Source organism: Centrocercus urophasianus, unplaced genomic scaffold (assembly GCF_019232065.1).
Source record: "Centrocercus urophasianus isolate 14NV4802_14NV808 unplaced genomic scaffold, USGS_Curo_1.0 seq_11, whole genome shotgun sequence".
NCBI lineage: Eukaryota > Metazoa > Chordata > Aves > Galliformes > Phasianidae > Centrocercus > Centrocercus urophasianus.
This window is the reverse complement of record NW_024884253.1, coordinates 48,864,140-48,887,627: the sequence shown is the minus strand read 5'-3', so window position 1 is coordinate 48,887,627 and position 23,488 is coordinate 48,864,140. Positions and strand designations below refer to the sequence as shown.

Here is a 23,488-nt window from a genome sequence, read left to right as displayed (position 1 = left end):
GGGCCCCGCCTCGGGGCGCCGCAGGGCCCGCCTCTCGCTCCGCGCCCGCCGCTGAGGGGAAGCCGAGCGCGGCCCCGGCGGGCGGGAGGGCTGTGCGGGGGAGAGGGAGCGGTCTGCTCGTGCTACAAAGATGCAGCAGGAGCCGTCGCCTGACGATGCGCTTAGTAGCAGCCTAGTTAAGTGCCGGGCAGGAGTGTGGCTTTTGTGTCGGTGCGCAGAGACCGCTGCGGAGCTCCGGGGCCGCCGAGTCCGACGACCCCCGCGGTGGTTGTGGAGAGCCGCTAGGCAGGACCCGGAACGCAGCTGGGCTGTCGGCCGGGTGTTGCCCCCACGTAGTGATCTGGCAGATGAAAACACAGTGAATGCTGCTTTGTGCAGAGCTGTTGTTTTCAAGGAATCACAGAATGGTTTGGGTTGAAAGGGACCTCAAAACCCATTCTGTCCCACCCCAGCCACAGGCAGGGCTGCCCCCCAGCAGCTCAGCTGCTCAGGGACCCATCCAACCTGGCCCTGAACACCTCCAGGGATGGGGCACCACAGCTTACATGGCAGCTGTGCCAGCGCCTCACCACCTTCTGAAGGGAGTATTTCCTCCCAACATCTAACCTAAACCTTCCCCTTGTGCTACTGCTATCAGCATCCGTGTAAAAAGTCAGACCTCTTCTTTTTATAATCTCTCTTTAAGTACTGGAAGGCCACAATGAGGTCCCTCTGGAGCCTCCTCCAAGCTGAAGAAACCCAGCTTCCTCAGCCTTTCTTCGTAAGACAGGTGCTCCAGCCCTCTGATCATCTCTTTGGCCCCCTCCTGGACCTGCTCCAACATCTCCATGTCCTTCTTGTGCTAGGGCTCCCAGGCCTGGATGCAGTACTCTAGATGGGTTCCCACAAAAGCAGAGCAGAGGGCAACAATCCCCTCCCTCTCCCTGCTGGCCACCCCTCTTCTGATGCAGCCCAGGATACTGCAGGAGTACACTACTGGCTCACATCTAGCTTTTCATCCACCATTACTCCCAAATACTTCTATGCAGGGCTGTTTTCACTGTATTCTTCTCCCAGTTTGTATACATACATACCTGTGACTGCCTCAACCCAAGTGCAACAAGACCTAAGTAATGTGTTTCATCCCTGGAGGAAAACCCAGGAGGAACTCAGCAGCGCCTGGCTTTCCTGGAAGTAGCTGTCCCTCAGGAGGGAGAAGCAATGCTACGTGGCAGCCATCCCTCACACTCAGCTCCAACTTGCATTGCTTGGTGGAAATAACGGAAATACACTCTGGAGATCATACTGCAGCACAAACCTGGAAAAGCACAACTGGAACACAGCTTGGATCCAGGTCACAGAGGGCAGGAGAGTGTGTGGTGTATGGGACCACAACATGGGTGCCAACACTTTGGACAGTGGGATGTTCAGTAGTTGGCATCAACTGAAAACAACCTGTGTGAAATGGTTAATAGGAAGTTACCTCTCCTTGTTCAGGAAACACAGGCAAGCTAAACCTGACAAATAACCAGATTCAGACCTCCTCATAAAGTAAACTGTCAATTTTAATTAACCAAAAAACGTGTAATCCTTTCATTTGTCATGCTGTGAACTGCCTTACTCCAGCCGGCTCCGATGCTTACATTTGCAATTCCCTTACTCTGTTTGGTTCTATGGTATCAGTAGGGTGGTCTTGCATGAAAGCAGGAGCTTCCCCTTCCTCCAGTACCTAGCAAATTAAAAGTGGGGGGGGGGGAAAAAGAGCTTCAGGGCAGGAGCTACCTGTGAATTTGTGCTTAATCCAGTATTACTGCGCTCGTGTTACTATCACTTTATTCTTGACTGCAGCCTGCAGTGACGTGCAGCTGGAAGGAGTCTGTTGTCCACAGCCTCTAGCTCAGCATCAAAATGAAGGAGTCCTGGGCGTTCACATAAGCACAAGGAGCAGCAGTTCACCTGGTATTTAAAAATCAGTTCAGAGCAAGTACTTTAATCTCTTTTGCAGGTAACCATCCCTCTTCCATAAAGCCCCATTTCTTCCTGAAGTAATTTCACAGACATCAGATCCCAAGCACTCTTGAATAATTGATGGCCTAGGTTGTAACAAATCTTTTTCATGAATATCTATAACCTCCTGCCAATAAATAATTAACTGTTCATTAACAATACTAGGGATACAAAAATGTTAAAACAAAAGCTTTTCATTTTTTTAGTTTTTAATTGATTCTCCCCACATATTTCCTATCACGGAAATGATGAAATTTGATCATAGTACCAAGTGTTACAATATTAAAAAATTCCAACCAGTAACATGACCAATAAAATTTATTAAACATTATATTTACAACTATTTACATATCCTTCCATAGATTAATATTAAAATAGACAATATACAATTTAGAATTTTCATTCAAAGGCATTTTGTTGGAAAAAATAGGCTCTATTACGAGACCACCATATAAGAGAAAAAAAGTTGTTGCTTTTTTTTTTTTCTTTGTTTGCTTTGTCTTTGTTTTACACAAAAATATTTTCAGCATAGTAAGTCATAGGTATGGCGTTACAACAGCAGACTAACATGAAATATGGTTTTGTAAATGCTACAGTTGTTCAGGTTTCGGTTATTGAAGTCAAGGAGCTCGGGGTTCTGTGAAGCATGCAACACGGGTCAGTTTCAACTCTTTTACAGTTATGGTGATGAAACAAGCAGCTAAATCAAACACATGCCATAGTAAAAGAACTGCCAACCAGGAACACACTACACTCAATAAAAACGACAACTTTGGTCCAATAAAACATTAGACAAAAACAGTTTTACAGTTAAAATATCTATTTTGTACAGGTTTGAACATTAATTACAAGACTATTTACATTTGCACAATATGTATAAAATAAATTATTTAAAAATGAAGACAATATTACATCTTTTTCCAAAAAGAAAAAACTATACAGTAATTTACAAAATACAATAAGATTAATAGACTATTTTCCTCCAAGTCTGATTTTTCTTCTACAGACTTTTCATCTTATTCCCCCTCCCCCCCCGCCCCCCCGTAGCAGTCCCACTGTTACCCAAGTTTCATGATACAAAGCTTCCTAGCAGATTTTAGGTATCATTTTGTTTTGGTGGCTGTTTGTGTTACAGCTGCCAGCGCTGTTAACTCACCATGTTTCATCATCCTTGTCAGCAGTAAGCCCTGAAGCCATAGGCAATTTTGAAATAAAGGTAATGCTATTTTCTGGGAAACTGACTTCAGAATAAGCGTCCATCTCTGTGTTGTGAACAAGACCCCATGCCACATTTTTCTGAATAGTTATTGGGAAAGGCAGTATTCTACATTAAGTGTTCATTAATAAAGTGTTCTGTCTTAAAAGAAAAATACCTTTGTGAATCGCTGCACCTCAGTCTCTGGCAGTCCAAAGGCAAAAGCCAGTAGGTACTGGTTGTCATATTGGTGTCAATTCAAAGTCGTCATTAACATCAACAAGAGGAACGTAGAATTCCTGAATTTCATAAATGCTGATGGATTTGTACGTAGCAGGATCGAGTTCTTGTAGTTTAAGCTGCCACTCCAGCCTTTGTACTGCATTTAAAGCTGCTGCTTCATGCTGCTGCCTCATCAAAAGGCACGTCTGTTTTGGAATGCAGAAGGAAGTTATTTCAATATCAGAAAATGCTGCAGCACGAGCTTCAAAACAGAAAAGACATCTACGAGCCTCTTTGGTGGCAGCACCTGCCCCAAGTCTCTATTTAAATAATCAGATTATTCCATCACAAAGCTCGTTTTTTTGTTTTGTTTTTAATATTAGCAGACCTTCTTTCATGTTGCCTTTATAACGTGGAATCATGGAATCATTTGAGTTGGAAGGCATCTTTAAAAGCCATCCAAGTCCAACCCCCCTGCAACAAACAGGGATATCTACAATAACTTATGATACTGCATATCACATATCAAGTGCATATCAAGTGCTTATCACATAACAGATGTATTTATTCATATATTGATTCATGTTTACTCCTGTCATCTTTGCAGTGACATCAGAGGCACTGTTTCCCCTAAAGATAGGGAAAGACAAAGAGCAATACCTTTAATTTGTCAAACTTATCATCGACATCCTGTAACCATGACATAAACTGTCGCGCGTTGAATCGATCCCTCACTGATGTTTTGCTGTCATCAGTCTGCAAAAAGAACACAAAAGAAAAACCACCTGTAAGTTGTTTGATAACTCGTATCAGACATGCTTTAAAACATGAAAACATACTTTGTGGCACCTTCATAAACAGCACTTCCTTGGAAAACTAAACTCCAAGTCAATGTATCAAGGTACATGCAAGCATATGTCTTGATCTCCCTTCCCTGAGCTAGCTGCTCTCCAGAAATGGTTATTCCCAGATCCCCTCAGGTTAAAGCTAATCACTGTCCTCTATTTTTAAAATTGGAGTAGGAGGCGTCAAGATTTATGCCTTAAAATCTTAATCAGTAGAAGGCAGATCTTCCACAACATTCTCTTTTTGTTCTTTTTAAAATTCAGTAACAAATCAAACGAATGTCCCCTCAGGGAAAAGCAAAACATTCATCAAGAAAATCTTAAGCAATCCGAGTTAACTGGCCACACAAGTATTCAAAACCAATTTAAGTAAAAATTACCACAGAAATCTGCAAAAGGGATTTTAAAAAGCAAGAAGGCATATCTTATTTGTCCTGCCCAGTTAAATCCATTCATATATTTAAAAGCTACTTAATGAGTCTGGAACACCAAATTTGTCCGTTGTGAGAAACTAGACTCTGTATAGTTCTTGCATAGCCAGATCATGTCCCTGTAATACTTCAATAACCATCACTAACCAGCACAGGCCCCTGCTGCATTTTTAGAAAAGAAAGCCTCCCCTTTTGCACGCTGCAGGAGAAAGCAGCAATGAGAAAGAACGGGGGAAAAAACTGCAAATGCTGAGGTCTCTAGAAAACTGCTGGCTAAGATCACAGGTATTCCCCAAAGGAAATGCAAATAGAAGGAGCCCTCAGCAACACAGGTTTCATGATCCTGAACTGCAGGTGTTTTGCTGGGCTGTAACCAGCCTGCTCGCCACAAATGGGGGCCTTTTTCTTCCCTATCTCTGCTCTGCTGCAAATGACCACAGGGAATGGTCCTTAAGGTCTGCATAACATTAGCAGTTATAAAAGCAAGCCTCAAAACACCAAGAAATCGCTCAGAAGCAGTTGTGGGAGTGTCATTTTCCTACAAAAAAAATCATTACAAATCTTTGTCAGCTATTTGCTCAAGTAAAAGAAAACCAAAATCAGATTTTTTTTTAAATCACAGAACACAATTAAGAGGTAGTGAGAGTTGTAGTATTTTACTACAACTGCTGTAGCGAATAAAAATGGCCAGAACAGCTGCAACACTTTGTGAAAGAAAAATAACCTCTCCTCCCATACAGATCCCTTTTGTTTTGCAGAATTCAAATACAAAAATCAGCTTTTTCAAAATCAATTGCAAAATGACAATATAAAAATGCAGATCCATGCAGAGCTCAGATGCACCCTCAAGTTCTAAAGAGGGTGCATCTCAAAAAGGGACAAAATACACCCAAGGACACTAAACTCCAAAACCTATAATGACATTTTGCTCATTAACAAAAGAGAAAAATCTCTTTTGAAGATGATGACTTAAAAATTTGGCAGTACAAAGCTTTAAATGGGCAAAAACCACAATCTTCATAAAACTGGTATTTTCTACTGAGTTGCTTTGTTCTGCATGGCTCTTTAAAGGTAGAAAAAAAGTAATGGCACAGGTAGAGGAAACACTGGAAGCTGTAACTAACATGTAAAGAGTTACAGCACTAAAGTAGAATTCCACACACGTCTGACACGTAGGTGTTTCTTTGTATAATGCTCAGCATTCAATGCATCCAAATGTTTATTACATCTGTAATAGCAAATTTCTTCCTTGTGTTACGTCTCCTCAGTTACCTAACCAGGTTCTGAGTGCAGTTCCTACTCCTCTTAGTTAGTAAACCTGTTCACAAAATACTGATGCCATCAAACCATCTTCTAGATACACAGCTACAGTAAACTTCAGAGAGACAGCCCATAAATGATGCAGATTAAAAGTATATTAAATTTGATTTCATGAAAAACAACAGAATCCTGGTTTAATCTTTCACATCATTTGTGGAGATGAAAGAAAACCAGGCAGAGTACGAAACATCAAACCAGTGTAAGTACCTGTGTCCTCTTGTTATTGCACTTCTAATGTGGTGTGCAACGCTGAGCAAAATGAGGCCTAAGCAAAATAACAATCTACAATACACAAAATCTTATCCCAAGCAAATCAATGACAGCTTCGGTATGGTAATGGAATTCTCTCCAAACACTCATTTTAAGTCAGACTAGAAAGGTACGCTGGTCCAAAATTTACCTGAGCATCCAGGGGCACATTGTAAACCTCGGCGTCCAGCAGAACAGTGCAGGCACTGAACGGTAGTGTTTGATTAGCTAGAGTCCTTGCTGCTCGGTAATGAACACGGAGGACTTCTTGCTCATTAGAAACAATAAGCTTTTCCTAATTAAAAAAAAATAATACATCAAATTTATCAACATATAAGCATTTCAGTTTGATTCATAAAAACGCTTTTGCATTTAAACTCATTGAGAACTTCCTGTAGGGACCTACAGCAAGCTGGAGAGGGATTACTTATCAGGGAGCGTGGCAGTAGGACAAGCAGTAATGGCTTTAAACTAAGAAAGGGTCGATTTAGGTTAGATATTTGGAATAAACTTGTCACTATTAGGGTGGCAAGACATTGGAACAAGTCACCCAGAGAAAGTGTGGATGCCCCATTCCCAGAGGTGTTCAAGGCCAGGCTGGACAGGGCTTTAAGTGACCTGGTCTAATATGAGGTGTTCCTTCCCATAGCAGGGGAATTGGAACTAGATGATCCTTATGGTCTCTTCCAACCCAAACCATTCTATTATTTTAACTGTGTGTCTTCTACCAATACAGCATTTATTGTTGCTTAAGTTCTTTGAATTCAGATGCTTTGGTTCTGAGATTGCTAACACTCCTTAGCCTTCAGAACTAGAGTCTACAGCTTTCTTCCCACACTCTGCTGCCCCTAGGAAAAATCTGAGCCACATCTTAGAGCAATTGAGAAGAAAAAGCCGCTGTCTTACTGGCACAAGTATTCAGTTAACAATCGTTCCAACTGTCACTGAATTTGTCATTACCTTTTTTCTCTTTTTTGTATTTACAAGTTTTTTCAATTCAGAAATTTAGCTAAAAGGCAGTGTAGTTCTAAAGCAGTGTTCAACTGAGCAAAGCCTATTCACTGAAAAATAAAAACCCGAGATTGAGAAATGATAGAGAAAAGTACTTCAGTCTTACCCTTTCAATACTGTGCTGTAAACGTAGTTTCATCCTTACAACCTCCTGTTGTTTAAATAGTTCCTTAAGTGGGTCTGACAGCGAGGGAGGAGGTGTAATCTGTGGAAAATGTTTTATAAATAGTATAATGAGTATGTATTTCATGTTTAACACTGCCTGAATGATTTGAGCATCTTTTAAAAAAATAAAAATAAAGGGAGGGGGGGTTCCTAGGGAAAAATAGGAGTTTTGTACATTAATTATATAACTTTAAACCATTTGCAATGAAAAGTTTTAAGGCTTCTTTACCAAAAAGTTAATAAACTTGCCTGCTTGTAATGCCATTTCAAACTGTTAATGCCAGTCACAGCCAACATATCACAGCTATTTTTTAAAAGGTCTATGCATTAGAAGATACAACTTGCTTTCAATTTTCTATAGCACAGCTGTTCATTTTGAAAATAAGGTAAAAACTGCCTAACCAGCCAGTTTCAAACTGCTACACAACACACACTTCACCTCTCTCCTAATGAAAATTGTTTGGCTCCCACAATACTGAGTGAGGTTTGACATCTCTTGCCCCTTTGTGCAAGCCATCATTATTAAAAGCAAACCCCACACTGACTGCAATAACCTGCCTCAGCTGTAGTCAATTTCAGCATGTTTAATGTTCAGTCTGAGGTATTTTGCAATCTAGATTTGCCAAGAAACTTTGTATTCATGACACACTACCACACTGTTGTCCCATCTTTTCAGTAAAGTAAGACAAGATGGTCATAATTACACCAAGCTTTGATGTAGCTAATATTACTAAAAGTGAATCTTTCAGAAAACTCAGTGCTTCAGCTAATAGAGAAACACACAGCTTAAGCAACACAAGCAGACTGCCTATAAAGTTATCCAGAAATAGAAATTTCACAGTTGACAAGCATCTGTATCACCTGAACAATATAAAATTCCATTATCAACTGTTTTTCCTTTGAATTCAAACACCACGTAATTTTGCAAGAGAAAGAAGAATTAACACCACCAGAAATAACTGGAAAGAATTTAATTATATAGGCAGCTCACTTGTATGGACTTCTATTAATAAATGTAAGAGAACTCTGTGCCAGTGAAGCTGCTATTGTACAATAGCTTCTATTGAAAGTAAAAGCATTTTTCAGGTCCCAGAACTCTTCCATTACATTACTGATCAACAACAGATATATTTTCTAACCAATACTCAAAAAGAAAATTAAAGTTTCACTTAATCAAGCAATTAGCAGCTTTTCAGTAGCCCTTCTGTATCACTAAAACCCATGGCACAAAATGTTTCAAGCAGCAGGTGGCAGCCTAAAACTGTAAATCAAAATGCACTGATGTTAAGCTCTTGCTGACTGAGATTTCTTTTGAAGGGCTCCCGATGTTAGCTAACCATGCCTCGATTCTGTTTCAAAACTAAAATTTTGTTTCTTGCTTTCAGGAGTTAAGTACACATTCTAGAAATTCAACCACACTAGAAGAAGCCACCCCGCACTGAGGGCTTCTAAACTGCAATAACAGTGGTCTTCCAGCAAAGGCTGAATCCCAAATACCCCAAAGCTACTCTCTGCAAACACTATTAGCAGTATGAAAAGCAACAGAAGGTTCTTCTGACCTCAGAGATTACTACAGCCTCTGTCTTTGAAAACATTAAACTAAGCACAGGACTGAATTTGCTTACTGTAATTTTCCCAAACAGTATGTTTTTCTGTTGTCTTGGAAAGTTTGGAAGAGCCTCAGCTACCCAGCTCTGCAAACTCGATCCCAGCAGTCTGACACCACCTACTGGAAATCCCAGACTGGGAACCGACGCTGGATTTGGACAAGAGAAAAAACCTTCACAGCCTGAAGGGAAACTGAAATAAAAGGTTTTGAGGGAAACTGAGGAATGAGTCTCACTCATCTTTGAGTCAAAGAGACTGCTAGGAATGAGTCAATTAAGAATGTGTAGGGAAGAGATGAACCTGTATGGTGGAAACACAAGAACAGAGCATGAAACTGGATGCCACAAGCAAAAAGTGGCCTCAGTTTCCTGCACAACCAGAGTAAGTTATCAAACAAGTTTTTTAAGCGGTCCAGGCTCCATATAGAGCATGATGGACAAGTGACTGCTGCCTTCTCGCGTGTTCTCTAATCCTGAACAAATGTCCAAGAAAAATTCAATGGTGCTCAGCCCTTCAACACTCTGATCCACTGCATGAGAAGGCAGCCTCCTGAACAGTTTTGTTCAGTAATAGGGAGCAAGATGTATCTGCAACATCTCCAGCACATAAAAATAAATTACAAGTTCCCTGCATGTTTTGCATCCTTCAGATCAACAAGAATATTGATGCTTCATGCTGTAAAACCTGTAATTCCCATTTGCGATTGCTACAAGAGCACTAACTCAGATTCACACATATACAGCATTTCCAAGATTATTTTTGTGTGTCCCTCTTGCTATCCAAGTCAACTGGCTTACTATGCTATTTAACATTTAATTAATTTAGGAAGTAAGTATCTGATAACATCACTAAAACAAGTTTTACTGTGTTTTTCCAGCAATACCAGAGAGACTGGACAGAATTCCTTTGTTGGAAACACGTCTGTTAGACAGTCAGGGGAAGCTGGAAATCTTGGCATCTCTCCTCAGGAGGCAGTACAGACAAAGCTGACAGAACCCCATTGAATACGCTGATGTAGAAATCCAAAGACACCATAGCTAAGTATGATTTACATTTATTCTTAGGACATTCAGATGTTTCCTTCCATTTTGAATTGACCTCATGTCACTGTCTTACATTTGCACTGGCAGAGGGAAGTCACAATTCATATTAAGTATCACTACTGCAACCTGAGGTGATCTGGGTCATAAATTACAGTATATAAACAAAGCAGAGTGAAATCAAACTTGAAAGCACCATCTCCTGGTTCCCACCTACAGGATGTTTGAAGTTCCTCAGACAAACAACAGCTTATCATTAAAATCTCAATGCAGAGAACAAGCAGTACATTATGTGAACTACTCTGAGTCTCAGAGCTAAATAAATTTTCTTCTCGTAGACATTCACACAATGATACAGCAATAACTTAAGAACAAATATCTGCCTTCCTACCTATGAGTGAAGCAAAAATCAGGTTAACAGAGAATCATTAAAGAACTACTTAAGGAAAAACATAAAAACAATTCCAACAGAAAGGTCATTTTATTGTTGCACATCACATTATGCATCGAGTCACTTACACTCAAATGACTCAAAACTATGAGGGCAGCTGATGTGCCAGAAGGTGTGCTGCTGCTTTCCAGTGGGAGAGGATGGAGAAACAAACTGGCAGAACCCTCAAGAAATTCAGCAAGGAGAAGTGCAGAGTCCTGCACGTACAGAGGAGCAATCTCAGGCACCAGTATGTGCTGGGGAACTGCCCAGCTGAAAAGCAGCACTGGGGTCCTGTTGAACACCAAATTGAACATGAGCCAGCAAAGTCCCCTTGCTGTGAAGAAGGCTAGTGGTGTCCTGGGCTGCACCAGGGCAAGTACTGCCAGCAGTACCAGTAGGGCCACATTTGGAGTGCTGGGTCCAGTTCTGGGTTCTCCAGCTCAAGGGAGACATGAACATATTAGAGACATTCTTACAAAGGACCACATGATGATGACAAAGGGACTGGAGCATCTCTGTTATGAAGAGAGGTTGAAAGAGATGGAGCTATTCAGGCTGAAGAAGAAACAGCTAAGGGGAATCGCAGCAATACCTGAAGGGAGGGTGCAAAGAGGACGGAGCTACACTCTTACCCATGCTACCCAGTGCCAGCACAAGAGGCCACGGGCACAGACTGGAGCACAGGAGGTTCCCTCTGAACAGCAGGCAGCACTTCTGTGCTGTGCAGGTGACGGAGCACTGGCACAGGCTGCACAGAGGCTGTGGGGTCTCCTCCTTGGGGATCTTTGTAAACCACCTGGATGTGGACTTGGACTCCCTGCTCTGGGTGACCCTGCTGCAGTGGGACCGGGGAACCCAGAGGGCCCTGCCTGCCTCAGCCATGCTGCGATTCTATGATTAATATTCCATTTGGCATAAGTTACCTAAGAAATTACACTACACAACCATCTAAATTTATTCTCATGAACTAAAGAATCCCTACTACACAAAGTCAGAGAGACAGGAAGGAGGTATGAGGAAGTACTTAGAAGTTCTTCCTTCCAGTGCCATTTGTGATGGGGAAATGAGCTTATTGCCAGGGTAGAAGGGCCATTGAAAAATATAAACTACACTTCTTCATTTCCCAATAATCTCAAACTAAGCATTGACATTTAATGCCAAACCTGTAAGCTGTAGCTTAGAAACTGCATGTAGTTGGCTAGTAGCTGCCATAAAAAAACAAATACATCTCTGCTTCTGGTGATAAAAATACACTACAAAAGCTGAAACAGCAACTGAGAAAGATTTCTAGACCAAGGAAGACCTGGTATATTGTAGCAAAGTTTAGCATACATCGTAGGTCACTTGCAGATCAAATAAAATAGTAACCTTATGCACATCTTTCCTCCCATAGTTTTCTCACAGCTAACTTGCTAATTTCAAAGAAATCCATCAGTTCCTATCAGAGAGAGAAAATGTTAAAGGATATACATACTCCGTCATGCAGACATGGGGCATGTATGGTGGAAAAAAATGAGAGGAAAGAGCTTCCACAGTAACAATGACTACCTCTGGAATAAAGCAACACAAATTGTAAAATGTATTTTTATATACATTAAATTTCATTTACATTTACAAATTTAATATACATTAAAGTGTTCACTGCTTAATCAAAAAGGATCTTCAGCTCTACTGGAAAAAGCTATACTGCATCTCAGGTAGGAAGTTATCTTCAGTGAGTCAACAGAATAGCTGGTCCATTCAGAAGTACAGAGCCCCAAACCAGGTTGCTTACAGAGCTATTTCATATGCACAGACCATTCAGTTTTGCAGGTATTTCTGCTATCAAGGGATTACAATATTCTCCCTACTCCTCCTAAAATTGGATTTTTCCTTGACACATCCTAAGTAACGTACATACAATCCAATACTACTGAATTCTGACATTATCAAGACACTGTATGTCAGCCAAACAACTGCTTTAGGTAATCAATGATCTCTCACTATTCCAGCTATTAAGCGTATCAACTGAAACCATTCAAACAGGTTCAAGCTCCTTTTACTTCAGTACTAGACAAGGTTAACTCTGGGTGTCCAATCAGTTAAAGTATATCAGATGAAAACCACCTTCTATTCCCAGGAGCAAGAATGTGGCTAGCAAAAAGCCCCCAGTGCACAATGTATTGGGTCTTCTCCATCCCCTCCACCTAGAACAACAAGCACAAGCGTGCTGAAGAACAAAGGAAGAGCTACCCTGATTGCACTGACTTCAAACAGAGACTAGCAGTAACCAAACCACTGTTACACTGTTACATGCTTTGAGGTGTAGTGCCACAGTAAAATGTGGTATTAACTACACTTCAGCCAATTCTGCGCTACACTGCACAGAGGACTCCCAGATTACAGGCCTCTTTCACAGCTGTCATTAGGAATATGCCCAGCAAATCTATAGAGAGCTTAGAACTAAACAAGTGTCCCTGGACTACAGATGGTCTTCAACAGAAAGGACTTCACATGAACTACAATTCAGAACACTTTAAATTGATGGATGACAACAGCTGGGACACAGCATATTATGTTCACTGCTTTGGTGAGTATTAAGGAGACTGCAACAGCTAGCAGGCACTCTCCTGCTTAAAACACTGGTAATAGACTTAGTATGTTAACACACTGCACTTCCACCACTCTCCAAATAAAACAGCTTTGAATAATTAGTTTTACCGACACTATTGTTGGTAGAAATTTGGAGAAGCTCTAAACAGCTACTTCGGTTTTAAAAGTGTAGGCATTATAGTAGCAAATACTTTGAAATATTTGTGTGTCTTTTACAGATACTATACATGATGGTTTATCTTGTAATGACTTTGACACCATTGCTTGTATGTCCATCAAACACTGCTTTTAAATACGTCATTACCAGTAAATGTTAATTTGACATATTGCAACTTAAGATTTTCAGCTCTGGTAATCAGAAGCAAATTAGGAAGAAAATGAAAGTGACAAAAACAAACAAAAAAAACCAGTGTCTTTCCTTGAACTGCATATTTAAAGAACACGTTACTTACAGTTGGAATGCATATCTTGCTCAGGGGATTGCCATCCAGTAGATAAGATCCGTTGAAGGTCACATATTCATCATAATATTGAGGTGCCTGAGGAATAACACTGCACAGTAACTTACGCTTCTCTTCTATCTTTTTTCGTATGTGCAAGTATTCAAAATATGGATTTGCTCTCTCAGAACAGTACGGCTGGATCTCTTCAAGTTTCAAAGAATCAACGACAGCTGCCAGTGACTGCTGGGTTTTCTCTTTAGCCTGCAGTAGAGAAGGGTTCGCTTGCACAGGCTGAGGTACACGAGACACCTTTCTTTTACGTGGATGATGTACCTGACCATCATCATCTTCAGTTAATCTAATCCTTCCTTTCATAGATGCTAATAATTCAGACTCCTTTTCTAACGTCTGCATGCAGCCAACAGGATTCTGTTTGCCCTGGTTTGCCAGTACATTTGCTCTATTTCTTGTGATTCTTTGAGGTACTTCTTGCTGTTCCATCTTCTGATCCTCAGCAATTTCTTCTTCCAGTTTAACTATTTGACTGTATTTATGCACCTCTTCTTGTATAATCTCTTGTGAACTATTTTCTGCATTAGATAAAGAGTACTGCAGTGCTTCATCTGTCAACACATTCTCTCCGTCGGCAGTGCAGGGCTTTTTATTAGATGAATCGTTCATAATTCCCTTTGACATTGCTGAACGTAGATCACAGAGATCAGTGTCAGCTTTACTGTTAACAACATGCACAGAAATCAAATTTTCTTGCTGGTCTTTTTCATTCCTGATGTTCGAAGTATCCACTGTGTTACCATCCACTTCAAACTGAGTATTCCTGCAAACAAGTTTATTGAACGCATATGAATTTACATTTAACTGTGAACTGCCATCAGATTCAGGAATATCTTTTTCTAACACCACCACAGGTAAATCATTCACCCTTTCACAGGTCTGTGAAATATCCTTCACAGAGCTCTCAGAATATACAGCATGTGGTGCATCAGCCTTCTGAATGTTGGAAGGGATGAAAACATTTTCCATCTCTCTGGTGCTACTAGCATCTGTATTGATGGCAGAACTTACAGTTTGAGCTAGATTGTGTTGTACAAGTAAGGAATCTTGATTGCTAATGCCTGGTAAAGAAATGTGTTTAGATCCATCTGGAAGTGGCTGGATGGGTAAGGAACAAGGTGACTGTGAAGGCAAGAACGATGCAGATTCTTGAGAACTGGAATTTCCCTTGATCTCAGCATGCTGGGGTAAATATTCAGCTACTTTTTGCTCTTTTAATGTCCGGTTTTCAGAATTATGCATTGCTACAAAATTATTATCTTGCTCTGATACATCATAACCTGAGCTGCTACACTCATTGTTTATTGAATTAAGTTTGTCAAAAGGCACATCCCAAGGTTTGGTTTGCTGAGTCACACTACTTTGACTACATGGTTCTAAATGAATATTGTATTCTTCTGAGGGATTCATCTGAGCAATATTTTTAGTGGTACTTGTACCCACTGTTACCTGCTTGTTGCTAAAAGCTCCAGTTGGAGACGACTGCAAACCAGAAAAACTGCTTTGAATATCTCTTTCAACCATGCTACACGGGAGTTCAGGTTTAGGAGAAGTGCTGGGATAAGTCTGAACTGACATCTGAGCATTCTGGTTATTTTCCTCTGATGTTCGAGGCGGTTTGCTGTGTTCAGAAACAGAAGCAGGCATGCTGCATCTTCGAACCTCTACAACAGGTCTACACTCATTTAAAACCAGTTTGAAGTCTTCAAAAGATGCTGATCTGATGTATGCTGGTGGAAGCCTGTTTGCAAAAGATGGCTTCATCCGATCAGGCAATTCGGCAACACCATCGGTCTCTCTTTCAAGAGGGGCTGGTGATTTGGCAGCTGGCAAAAACGATGATTGTGAAAAAGACATTTGGGAATCAGCGCCTTCTAGCACAAAATCTGAGTCATGTTCCATTGAAGGTCTTGGAGTAGTTACTGTGGTATGGCAGGAATCCTCAGAACTTGCAACTGAAATGATGGACACTGATCTGGAGCTCTTTTCACCTTCTGATTTGGGGGATTTATTTGAATTATCCGAAACCAATAAAGACTTTATAACATTTACATTTCTTGTATCTACCGATTGGGATCTACTACTCGTAGCTTCTTTCTGCTGTTTCTCCTTCACACAAAAATCTGGCAACTCTGAGCTTTTTGAACGAGTAAGCTCTTTGTTTTTTACTTCAGGTAATGACTGCCTTTGTTTTTCTTTTATCTTGCTAAGTTCTAAACAAGTGCGACTTCTTAAACGCTCCTTCTCTTTCTGTTTTATTTTTTCTTTATGTTTTCTATGCCACTGCTCAATTTCCAGATCTTTAAGGCTAAGCATTCTTTCAAAACTAGTTTGCATTAAATCATCATTGACTAACCTTTTTTCTTTAGGTCGAACATCCTTTGGTGCAGGAGATGTTTTAGGCTTAAGTTTCTCATGCTCGAGTTTTAGCTTAAGTAAACTACTTTGATGCTGTTTATGCTTGTCTCTCTCTTTGTATCTGTCTATATCTTTATCTTTTTTATCCTTCTCTCTGCCGTCTGGAGTTTTCAAGAAATCATCTTTTTGCTTTTCTTTCAAAGACGTCAGTTTGTCATGCACTGATTTATTGCTGTCTATAATGTTGCACCTTCTTTCTTCTTGCACGTGTTTTGAGTTCACTGCTGTTGAACTCTCTTTGTCTCTGGATTTGTCTCTTCTTTCAGGCTCCTTGTCTTTAGCTCTGTTTTTTTCTGACTTAGTATATTCAGGTTCTTTTTCAGACTGTTTGACTTTTCTTTCAATACTGTGTTTTTCCTTGCTGTCAGCCAAATGTCTGTCTTTATCAACCTTTTCTTTGTCATGCTTCTTTTCCGTCTTTTCTTTATTTTTTTCTTTGTCATCAAGTTTCTTAAGAGTACCTGTGCTTTTTATTTTATCGTTTTCCTTATGGCATCTTTCAGCTTGCTGGGAACTGGTCTTTTCCTTTACTTTCTCTATATTTTCATTCACTTCTGCTTTCTCTGTCTTACACTCGTGTTTTATTTTTTTCTCTTTTTCCCCGCTTTTTCTTTCTGTCTTTTCAACATCTTTTTCTTTGGCTGAGGTTCGTTTTTCTTTATTTTCCTTTAAATTCTTTTCATGCTTTTCAGTATCTGTTTCTTTTTCTATTAAGTGCATGCTAATCACCTCATCTTTAACACTTAAGCAGAACAATTCCATTTCTTTATCTGCAAGTATAGTTTCTTTTTCTTCTTTCGCGTCTTTCATTTTCTCATCCTTAAGAAACTTCTCATTTTCCTTTTTGTTCTTCTCTCTCTCCTCCCTAGCATTTCTCTCCTTGTGGAACTGTCTCTCCTTAGCTAACCTGTCTTCCTTTGCCACAGCTTTATCCAACTTCGATTTTCTGTCTGAAGGAAGAGTTTCATGTTCTATATTTAACAGTGTTTCTTCACTTTCATCACTTTTGAAAAAATTTTCTTTCCAAAATTCTCTGTCAAACTCAATACTTCTTTGGGACTCTTTAATATTGTGTTTATGTTTTTCCTTTTCCCCATCCTGATCCTTCTTGTCCTTATCTTTTTCTCTTTCTTTGTGCTTTAATTTATGCTTTTTAAGTGCTTTACCTTCCTTGTCAATCTTTCTCAGAGTATACTCTGAGTTGTCAAATGTAGGGTTATTATCTTCATCTTTAACTTTAGAGCTAGATTTTTCACCAAATTCTAACTGAAAATCTTTCTGATGATGCTTGCTTTTTTCTTTATGCTTACAAGATTTGCCACTAGAGCTTTCCACTAGATACTCAGCATCCGCACTGTGATCGCACCGAACCAATTCAGGCTGTAATGCTGTTTCTGGGCCTCCTGGTGATAAGCAAGTTTTGGTGTTTTCTTGCTTTAATGCTGTTGCTTGCTTTTCACTTAATCCACAGGGATGCTTAGGAGATTTGCCAGCAGCAATATGAAATAGTTGTAAAGAAGAATCTTCTTTTTGGCTGAAAGACTTCTTAAATGTTTCTTCATCTCTAGCTTTATCTAAAGAATCTAACCCCGAAGTAGTGATATTTGTTACTCTAGCATTTTCTTTTTCTTGTTTTAGTTCCTGATTCTCTTTATTTTTACTTTGATTTTTTACTTTCTTTTTAACTTTGCCTTTTTGCTTGTGTTCATTTGTAACAACACATTCTTTCTTTGCTCTTACATCAGAACTTGAGGTCTCTGAAACAGAAGAAGGAGAGACTACCTTTTTGTCCTGGAGTATTTCTTCATCTGAGCTTTCAGAACTTGAATACAAAACTCTAGATGGCTTTTGTTTCTTGTTTTTAAGTGATTTTGAAAACGTAACTTTTTCTTGTTTCGCAAATAAGCTGTTCTTTTCAACTTCTGTTTCATCCTCTTTCCTTACATCTTTTCTAAGAATATGTCTGTTATCAATCATTTTCTTCACTTCATCTTCATCATCATCTTTAAACTCATATTCATCAAGTGCAGGTGGATGTGGTGCCTTACTGTGAACAATTTGTTTGCTGCCGTTGGCTACAGAATCTTTTTCCACTTCTGAATCAACATTCCCCTCTACACTGGAAGGATTTACAGATGGAGCTTCTTCAGAATCTACATGGAGAAAACCAGAAATTAGCTGAATGTCAATGGAACGTTCTCATTAAGTTCAGGACAAAAGGACCAAACTGGCAAACTTACACAAAACAACAAATAACAGAATATAATTAGAAATGTGGCCTATTCAAAACAGTGAGCAACACTGCCTTAGTCCCTACCACATAACAGATTGCCCTGACAGAAACTATAACCAAAGAAATACAAAGATTTCATAATGTACAGTTCCTACCAATATCCTCAGATATCTTTAGATACACATTTTTAAATCCATTAAGGCCTTTTGTATGCAGCAAGATTCTTAGTTTTTATAAATTAGGATTATTAATTTTTCAAAATAATTGCAAAACAATTAAGATTGAAGACGCAGAATGATAGACAGCGAAATCTTAGGCAACAGAAGTCAAGTTTATAATTCACAAGTTCCTGTACATTTTATAAAAACACTACCCTTACTTTAATCTTCACTTGTAACCATAAGATGCTTACCACATCAACAAAAGGGCATAAACATCAGTTACACTGCCTTACAACTGAAAGAAGACAAATCCTCAAAACACATTACATATGTTCTTTCTAGAATTAAGCTTTTCAAGAAAAATCAAAAGAGAAACCAATGTTCTCACAATTTACAAATGTCACACAGGTACCTAAGCACATGGATTACCATTTATATCCCAATCAAATAAAAGTAACACTCTAAGTTCAGTAAACCTCATCTTTAATGTGTAGTACCTGCATAACCCCTTTCTCAAGTGTGTCTTTCTGCTGATGACTCATTCCTCAAGGAATTCATCAACTTCTACACTTTCCAACAACTAAACCATATTCTCCTCCACATGAACTGTCAAAGTACCTTGTTTCAACAGTAGGTGAACTTTAATTCTTAAAGACAAAGAGCTGCTATTGTAAAGAAACTCCCCTATGAATTTTTAAGCACCTGATGTAGACAGTCAGAAGTCTGCTAGGCTTTCATTCACTGCAACTGGTCTCTAGTATGTAAGTGCACGGCATGAAACAAGTATGCTGTACTGACTGTCCTGATTTGCAAGTTCAAAATTGCAAGCTGAACTTGCAATTCAAGCTGAACTTGAATTCGGTTATTCAGTAATTGTACAACTGAACAATGGAAATCTCTAAACTGTTTGCGAAGTTAGATTTTACACAACATACGCAGTGTTATCACCACTTGATCATGACAAAATTAGTACTAAAAAGTCTTTCAGAAATATTTCTGGATATATTGTTCCCTCCAAATAAGGTTCTTCCAACTCAAGTCTCTCCAGCTGAATTTATCATTTTGTTGTTTTTCTTAAAGGAAGAGAAATCACAATATCAATAAAACAGAACTAAGAAGATCCTATTATCTTCCGTATTATCTGTGGCATTCAGAACGCGTTACTTGTTTGTGCTATCAGTTTTTTTTATTCCTGGTTTCTTAGGAAGCTGCAGAGAAAGTTCTGTTCCTCCTGGAAACTATATCCCAACTAAGAAACACCCTGAACAGACAACCATTGATGAAACAATTACTAAGTAGTAGCAAGTTTCTATTACATATGTGGAAAAATATTCTTCTTAAGATCAATAGTTAGGGCAAGCTTTAGTAAATCCTGTGACAAAATGCCATGACTATCCTTTAAAACAGGATGACTATGCTTTGCTTTTCAAGCTATTTTTTTTTTCAAGCTATTCTTTCAATATGCAAAAAAGTCACAACTACATAGGTCAACATGACTACTGTGCTTCAAGTATAGAAAAACATTGAATAAAAAGCTTGCTTTTAAAGAAAATGAAGTTTGTCAGGGAAAACTAAAATGACTCTAACAATCATGTGGCATGAGTACCTCCTCACATAACTTTACTTAAAAAATATGAATTCCTTCCTCTGTGATAAAGAAAAGTTTGTGCACAGCACTCGAGCAAGTTACTCATGGTCAACAGTCTTCAGTTTCCAAGGAGACAACAGTTCTTTCCCTACCCCAAGAGGGGATACCTTTCCCTGACATGGCAGAAATAAAATAGGGGTCAAGAATCCCTGCCTGCACTTAAACAAGATACGACCTGGTCACCTTTACAAGTCAGTGATTCCTCCATGAGCAAGAACTTGTTTACTGAGCAAGCATTATGAAGTCACCCCCATGTGAAATTCTTGCCCCCAGTTCCTCTACTGAGGATACAAAGTGACTATGGGAATATTTTTCCCAATAAGACCTCTTGAAAACATCTCTGTACTCCAAATAAAATAAATTAATAAGTAAAATTAATACAATAAATAAAACTGATAATATAAATACTGTATTATCTCATATTTTTCTCCAACAAAATCATACTGAGATAGAGCTGATTTGGAGGGTGGAAAGGGATTAATGGAGAGAAAAAAAACCACAAATACATTATGGATAATTCAATTCAGTAGAAAGATCTGAAAATTATTTCTAAAAGTAGAAAACAATCTTAAAAATTGCACTTGCTATCTGCAGCAAGTCTTCCTAGGTAACACTATGCAAAAGATTAAAACCATCAAATTTCAGATTAATTGATGCACTGAAAGAAGTATGCAGTGAAACGGGTACTGTTACCTGAGCAACTGTCCTCATCATCAGAGATAGGTACCTCCCTTTTCAATAGCATTTCCAGCTCTTCAGTTTCAGCTACATCAACTGGCCTCTCTCCGTGCTTATTGGCCTGAAATGGATTTCCACCATGTCGAAGCAACAACTTCACAATCTGCAGCATTAAATAAAGGAACCTTTAGGTTTTCCAAAAGCATTAATTAACCTGCATAAAAATGGCTCCACGGGTCACAAAAGGTGAATAATGTGAAACTGAACTCCAAACTTCTCTCTGCGAAGTTGGTATCATAAATGAAGACTTCAACAACTAAAACGCAAAGACCAAATATCCATAATCAGCTTGTTAGAAGAGCCAATGGAGAAGAAAGTTGTCCGTAATTAAACGGATACAGTAACATCAGAAAGAAACAACATGACCCTTTTGATTCTCACTGTTCTGGCATCACTTCACAGAAATCACCTGGTTTCTCACCTACCAAGCTCTCTATTCATCTGAACTTAACCCACCTCATTGCTACAAAATGCGTACCACTGAAATCTAACGGGACAAGTTTTCCAAGTAGCAATATTACAAGTTTCCACGGCATTTCAGAAAAGTTCTGTTAGAACCTATGTGTCATTGGAGGAATAAATTATCCCTTGTCCCCAACTGAATATCATAGAGTGACATTATCAGTGTCTGTCATTAAGAGCAGAATTATTAAAGTTGCAGTGATATTAAGGCTGCTGCATCTTAATCACATATCCAATATCAGTTAGTTTTTATTGTTTTCTTTCGTTGTTTTTTTTGTCTACATGATAAAAATGTGAAAATTTAGCAGACAGCAATATGGTTGCAAGACACATCAGCATTTTTTTGACACGTAACGTCACTGAGACAATCAGAGATTCCAAGGCCAGACTATGCTGTACTATCTCAAGCAAGCTCTATCTAAAGGCCCACTTTTGTTTTGATATCCATCAGATACGGTCACTAAATCATTAACAAAACTTTCACAAATCTTATTCTTGCATTTCTCTTCTCTAACATTTCCACAAAACCTTTCCAAACTGGATAGCTTGTTTGAAAGGTACATTTTATCTATACGTACTTTATACCTTCAATTTTATAAAGCAAATCACACACAGTAATTAAATGAAGGAGACATAAAAAGAGAGAAGACTCATTGTTGCACCTAGTTTACAGAGAACAAATTCGGAAGCATGTAGAATGCCTATGATACTCCCTTTATCTTCTCCTCTAACTCACCATGTGTGAGTACTGAAAAAAATAGTAAGGATATACATAACATCGTTCTGTTTCAAAGTCCACAAACATAGTAATAACTGTTAATTTTTATATGTATATATAATATATATAGTAAAAACTATGCATATAACAAACAACATAATAAATACATAGTATTATTATAATGCACAAAATACAGAACTGTTTATAATTTAAATACGTAGTATTATTATAATGCATAAAATATAGAATTGTTTATAATTCACAAATATTACACAGATTAAAATAATATTATGCAAAATATCACATACTATTATCAGATATATAGAAGGATAGATGATTATAAATAAAAGCATGTCTTACAGTCTTGTATGAACTGAAATAAAAAGCATTTCTTTAAACTTGCAGTATATGGTTTGGAAACATTTTGTTATTGAGAATTCTACATGATGTAAATCTCTTAAAGATCATTAAGATATCTATTTAAAAAGTAAAAGTGAAATTTAAAGCATTTAAGAAAGCAGATACTGGTAGAAAATACCTCACAATAGAGTTATGATGAAAGCAGGATGGAAAAGCAAACCAAAAAAGCTTTAAGATGTCCCCAAGACAGCAGAAATAGTATTACAAAACCCCATGAGACTAGTCAGAATAGTAAGGATTTGTTCTAATGATTGAGCATTTCAAGCCACTTATTTGCTTCCCTTACTCTCACAGCACACTCACATTTCTATGCCCACTACTAGCAGAATCATGAAGTGGTGTATCATCATCCAAACCCTGCGTGTTCACGTCAGCTCCTGCTGCAATCAGGACTTTAGCAACATCATAGTAACCAACATTACAAGCTTCATGCAGTGGGGTCCAACCTACAATAAAGAGTGGTAAATATAAGTTTGAAATTTAGGAATTAGTTTGGTTTTGCTTTCTCCTGTACTGTAGAGCTCTATGTCCTTGAAACACTTCAAAATATACTCATAGAGTAGTGTGGGAAAGGGTAACACCATCCATCCAGTGAGCACATGCTTTACCAGCCTTACCCCTCACAATGAGCTATAGATTTTTATTTCCACATCAATAATCTTAAATTTAGTTGCTTCCCATTTTCTGCAGTAGAGCCTCAAGCGAAGATGATAAATCTGTATTTTCTACACTCCATACTTCAATCTCCTCTCCTCCACTTGATTCCTCCCATTCCATAGATACCCTAAACTTCCAGGCTGTTCTTCAATAACTTTCCGAAGTCTAATTCTGAAAGGGGACTCAACTTCCACTTTATAACACAGCCAGTGCAAGTCTGGAAGAGTTTATTCACTTCAACTCTACATTCTGTAAGTCGTGGTCTCATACCTCTGTTCAGAAACTCATGATTTATCTAGTCCTTCTTTAAGGAAATTTCTTATCTTCATCTCTCACTCAACTTCTGATACTTATTTAAAAATATTTTTTATATATTTTTTATTTTATATATTTTTTATTTTATATATTTTTTATTTTATAT

General features: G+C 38.7%; 1 protein-coding gene across 4 annotated transcripts in view; it reads right to left on the bottom strand.

Annotated features, from left to right (window-relative positions):
- Positions 1-90: 90 nt before the first annotated feature.
- ANKRD12 (ankyrin repeat domain 12) overlaps positions 91-23,488 on the bottom strand; it is a 61,643-nt gene continuing 38,245 nt past the window's right edge. Inside the window, exons 6-15 of one of the 4 annotated variants that reach the window (XR_006171246.1) lie at positions 22,714-22,856; positions 20,766-20,913; positions 13,550-18,183; positions 7,366-7,464; positions 6,400-6,543; positions 4,064-4,159; positions 3,360-3,609; positions 1,762-1,935; positions 1,074-1,434; positions 91-340 (exon numbers count right to left, since the gene is read on the bottom strand). Coding sequence is in view for 1 of the 4 variants with exons in the window: in XM_042833705.1 (XP_042689639.1) it covers positions 3,424-3,609; positions 4,064-4,159; positions 6,400-6,543; positions 7,366-7,464; positions 13,550-18,183; positions 20,766-20,913; positions 22,714-22,856 (5,450 nt within the window). In the remaining 3 variants the exon portion in view is untranslated. Of the gene's footprint in view, positions 341-917; positions 1,435-1,761; positions 1,936-3,031; positions 3,610-4,063; positions 4,160-6,399; positions 6,544-7,365; positions 7,465-13,549; positions 18,184-20,765; positions 20,914-22,713; positions 22,857-23,488 lie in introns of those variants that run through there. The other 3 variants (XR_006171244.1, XR_006171247.1, XM_042833705.1) reach the window with 3 other exon arrangements.